Raw genomic sequence first — 4,244 nt, forward strand, 5'->3', positions numbered from 1 at the left:
AATGTATTGTCAGGAGCCTCGTCAACAGGTGGCAGCAAACAGCTCAGTCCATTCAAATCTCTGGAGGGAAGCATTGAAATTATCAACCACAACACTTTAAACAAAGACAGAGCTAAATGACAGGTATTCTTCTTTTAAGCAACCATTGTCATTTATTTAGGGCTTTTCAATGCCTTCATGTCCATGTTAAAAAAGGAATTAAATGCATTTTGACTAATCATAATGCACCTCTCTATAAGCTCAACAGTTGTTCAGCTAGGACAGCACAGTGATTTACACATTCGCTTTAAAACAGCATTCAAATATTAAAGTGACATGAGTTATGAGGACTTCCCAAAAACTATAATATCATTAGGTAACCTGTGGCCTGTCTTTGAAAGTGACATCCAACCTGTACTGGGATGTTTCTATCTATTGTAACAAACTTATACTTTTGTCCAGCGCCTTTAGGTAAGTAATGGAACCTTACTGGAGTTGATAGTAGGGGGCATTCCATCTATCTAAAAATAACAAAATGCCAGTTTATGTTGGACAATGCAGCACCACGGATTTGCACAATTGCCCAAAAATGCTTATGTATTCATTTGCTGTCAAAATATCACTGATGTGTTGAAGGGATTTGGTGAACCATCATAGTGTATAGTCATCTGTAATACCAAAATACAAGAATTTTTTTTTCTTTTAGGGACACATATCCCTTTAAAACACCACTACCCCAGTTTGGTTCTTTGGCACTCCAGAGGTCAGGCTCTACTTCCAGTCACACTATGAGTGGAATACAATGACTGCAATAAAGTTGTGTACAAGCCTCTAATAAACTTTTCAGAATAATCTCCCACAATAGGAATACAGCCCTTGGAGCCTTGGCAGTGATAGCGCCTTGCTAAACTCCACTGCGCCATAGAGGCCCTTCCCCGGTGGGCGTGCGTAACGGCCCCAGCCTCCTCTAAATATAACTCCCCTCCAAAACAGAAAGAGAGAAAAGGGAGAGCGGAATTCTTACCCAATCAAAAGCAGTCTGAAAACTTGTTAGGGGAGAGTTTTTTTTTTTTTTTCATTCCGGATACAGTTTGTGTCTTATACCGTTTCTGAATCATTTGGTGGCCCCGGGTGGTGCCGGCGGAGCGCGCAGCGGGAGGCGCATTGTCCGTATGCAAACCGGACGGCATGACTATTGTACGCGCCTGGGCATATATGGAGCCGGCGATGGCTCGGAGGACACAGCCCGTGTGAAGCCCCGAGAAGAGTCGCTCTCGGCTGAGTTCCGCCCGTCTCCCCTCCTCGGACTTTCTGCCCCTCTCCGCCGCTGTGCTCCGTCGCTATGAGTTGCCTGGATGTGATGTACCATCAGGGCTATGGAGCGCACTACCTCCCCGCGGCGGCGTACAAGGCGACCTATTACAACCACCATCACCAGCAACAACAACAGGTGAGACTCTGCGGGGAAAGAAAAAAAAAAAAAAAGAAAAACTTTCGCAGCTGCTGAGAGACACTGATAGATTCCAGCCCGGGGATTTGTTTTTCCTCGTGTGAAGAAGGGATTACTTTTATGAGGATTTGTGCAACATTGGATGGCGCGTGACTTTTATTTATACAGCAAAACGGATCCAAAGAACTTTTTTTTATGAGCATAAGTTTTACATTGTTGAAGGTATAAAACAATTACAGCAGTAAAAGATAATCACTTGCAAGACTGGACTAACTAAACTAGTTCTTATCCTTTTATATTTGTATTTAATCCTTATTTAGTCTTTTATTATAGGGCAAGTTTGTCAGAGATTGGCAGATTTTTTTTTATTTTTTTTTTTTTCAAATCCAGGATACGGTCCTTATCTTAAATTTCCTATTTGAAAAGTGAAATTCCAGTCTGAGGCTCCTCATTTGTCTCAGGTCAGGCGTAATGACACGGAACTATTAATCCTGCGGTCAAACAGTGATGTAATGACAGCCGGTCACTCACTCAGGAATGTGGATCAGGCGCTGTTCAGCCTCACAAATACAGCATGGGAAAAAAGAAACACCTTTTCTCACGACTTCTAAATTAGAAAGTCCAAATGCAAGTAGAAAGTCTTTTATAAGGAAAGATTTTTTTTTTAAATGATGATTGTATTGTATTGTTGTTTAAGTGTTAATGTTTTGATCATTCCTACTTGGATTTATCTGTCTAAAAATAAATTGATCTGTGTCATCCCACAGAGGAAGTTGAGCGTTTACAGCAAAATGCAGGAGTGTATGGAGCAGCAGCAGCCAGGAGCAGGAAGAGGGATGCTGCCCCGGGATCAGGGCCTCCGGCAGGGCCCCGCAGTACCGGGCACCGAATCAGGCCGCGGGGCCTCGTCTGATTCGGAGCTCAAGGATGGCACCCAGCCGGCAGAGGCAGAATACTTGAGTTCCCGATGTGTGCTGTTCACGTACTTCCAAGGCGAGATTGGCGACGTGGTGGACGAGCACTTCTCCCGGGCTCTCAGCCAGTCCAGCAGCTTCAGCAGCGAGGCCAAGCCCATCAGGGTGACCCAGCCGTCAGCCTCTGCCTCCTCCCTCTGGAAAGGTGAGTGTAGCAGCTATTGATGGCTGATTTTGATGAAAAATATTGGATGTTCGTTTAAGACTTTGTGGTATCTTTCTTTCAGATGGTGGCTCTCTCTCGGAAGGTCAGGCCAGCCCAGCTTGGAACAGCACGTATCCAGCCCAGGGCGGCTCCTGCCTCCCCTCAGTCTCAGTTTCAGTCCACCCAGACTTTTCCCCCAGCCCTGTGTCCTTCAACCATTCAGACGGAGCCCTGTGGGCCGGCCACGTGCTCTCCCAAACCAGCCTGCCCCCCACCGCCGCCGCCCTCTCAGACAGCTGGACCTACAGCCTGAACTCCCAGAGCACGAGCGGCTACCCGAACGTCCACGATGTCTACCACCCTCACTCTCACTCCCACCCCCACATCCACGCCCGGCACCACCACCCCATGCTCCACACATACCCGGCCCACAGTCCGGCGCTGGATCCCAGATTCAACCCGCTGCTGCTTCCTGGCGTTCGGAGCCAGAGCCAGTCGGCCGCCAGCACGGGGAGCTCCCCGCTCAGCGAGGCGGTGAAGACAGAGATGGACGCCAGCGGCAGCAGCAGCCCCGTGCCGGCCCCGTCCGTCACCTGGGCCCCCTCCGCAGCTCACGGATCTTTGGAGGCGTATGATTCAGGTAGCTATGACCGAAGAGCAACCTTGAAAAGCATTTGGTGAAAACTTCACATGTGCAATAAGTGGCAAAAGTTCCCCGTTTTCATTTCACTTTGTTTCTGTCTCTGCAGCTCTTGATCAGACCAAAGCAAAGACATCAGCTTGGTTTTAACTGATGCTCGGGCAAAACGATAGACTATCAGTTCATACCAAAAAGGACATGTTTTGTTGCTTTATCGGTCTATGGCTGTAGCACCAGCTCCAGAATATAAAACGTAAATATAAAAACATACTTGTAGCATTGAGAGTCCTGCACTGTCCACACAAACATCATGGAAATTTAAGGCTTGGACCTGAAGGACAGTGATCGCTTTGGTTGTCAAAACCCTTGAAGAGCAATAGAAATGGACTACTGGCTTCAAGAATGAAAGGCCGCTTCATTGTCAGCGCAAAACGTCATATTTCTCCCACTTTTCTGCAATGTGAGACCAAGTGGTTCTGTTTCAAGAGCTTGATTTTGATCCACATTTTGTTTTGTACAGTAAATGTCTGTCGATGCATGTAAATTGTCTTGTGTAGAGTTTTGCCGTGCTAAGGTGTTGTTTGCTGGATGCCTTTTGCTAAATCTTGCTTAAATAGCCATTTTTTTTTTTTGTTGTTGTGTAAATATTGTTTCTGTATGTAAGTAATAAATTACATTTGCGAATTATGTTATTTCTCAGGCATCATTGTCATCAACTCTCTTCCTGGGTGAAAAACTGCTTTCAATGCATACGAGATTGTTTTCCGCCAAAATCTACGAAACACACTTAACCATTCACGGCGAACTAAAATACTTCCTAAAGGATATTTAAAGAGTAATTTCTGTTTAAGTGACACTTTTTCAAGCCTCAAAGAACAGTTACTCTACATTTACGTATAGTTAATATGGTCCAGTGGGATTTCATAATGTGTCAAAGTGGTGATTTAATTTCGTGGACTAAGTGGGAATTTGAGGTGACATTTGAAGGGAAAAGAACAAAACACATCAGTGTTTATATCAGCAAACCTGAAGCTTTGTTGTTATTGACACAGATTC

The 4,244-nt window shown here is 45.4% G+C and overlaps 1 protein-coding gene across 1 annotated transcript; it reads left to right on the forward strand.

The window, feature by feature from the left end:
* Positions 1 to 1,122: 1,122 nt before the first annotated feature.
* vgll3 (vestigial-like family member 3) lies at positions 1,123 to 3,869 on the forward strand. Its single transcript, XM_030111947.1, has 4 exons — positions 1,123 to 1,429; positions 2,197 to 2,548; positions 2,631 to 3,188; positions 3,298 to 3,869. Exons 1-4 carry the CDS (start codon positions 1,322 to 1,324, stop codon positions 3,336 to 3,338), a joined length of 1,059 nt encoding a protein of 352 aa, XP_029967807.1. The 5' UTR covers positions 1,123 to 1,321; the 3' UTR covers positions 3,339 to 3,869.
* Positions 3,870 to 4,244: the final 375 nt, after the last annotated feature.

The sequence above is a fragment of the Salarias fasciatus genome, chromosome 16 (genome assembly GCF_902148845.1).
Source record: "Salarias fasciatus chromosome 16, fSalaFa1.1, whole genome shotgun sequence".
In the NCBI taxonomy this organism is placed as follows: domain Eukaryota; kingdom Metazoa; phylum Chordata; class Actinopteri; order Blenniiformes; family Blenniidae; genus Salarias; species Salarias fasciatus.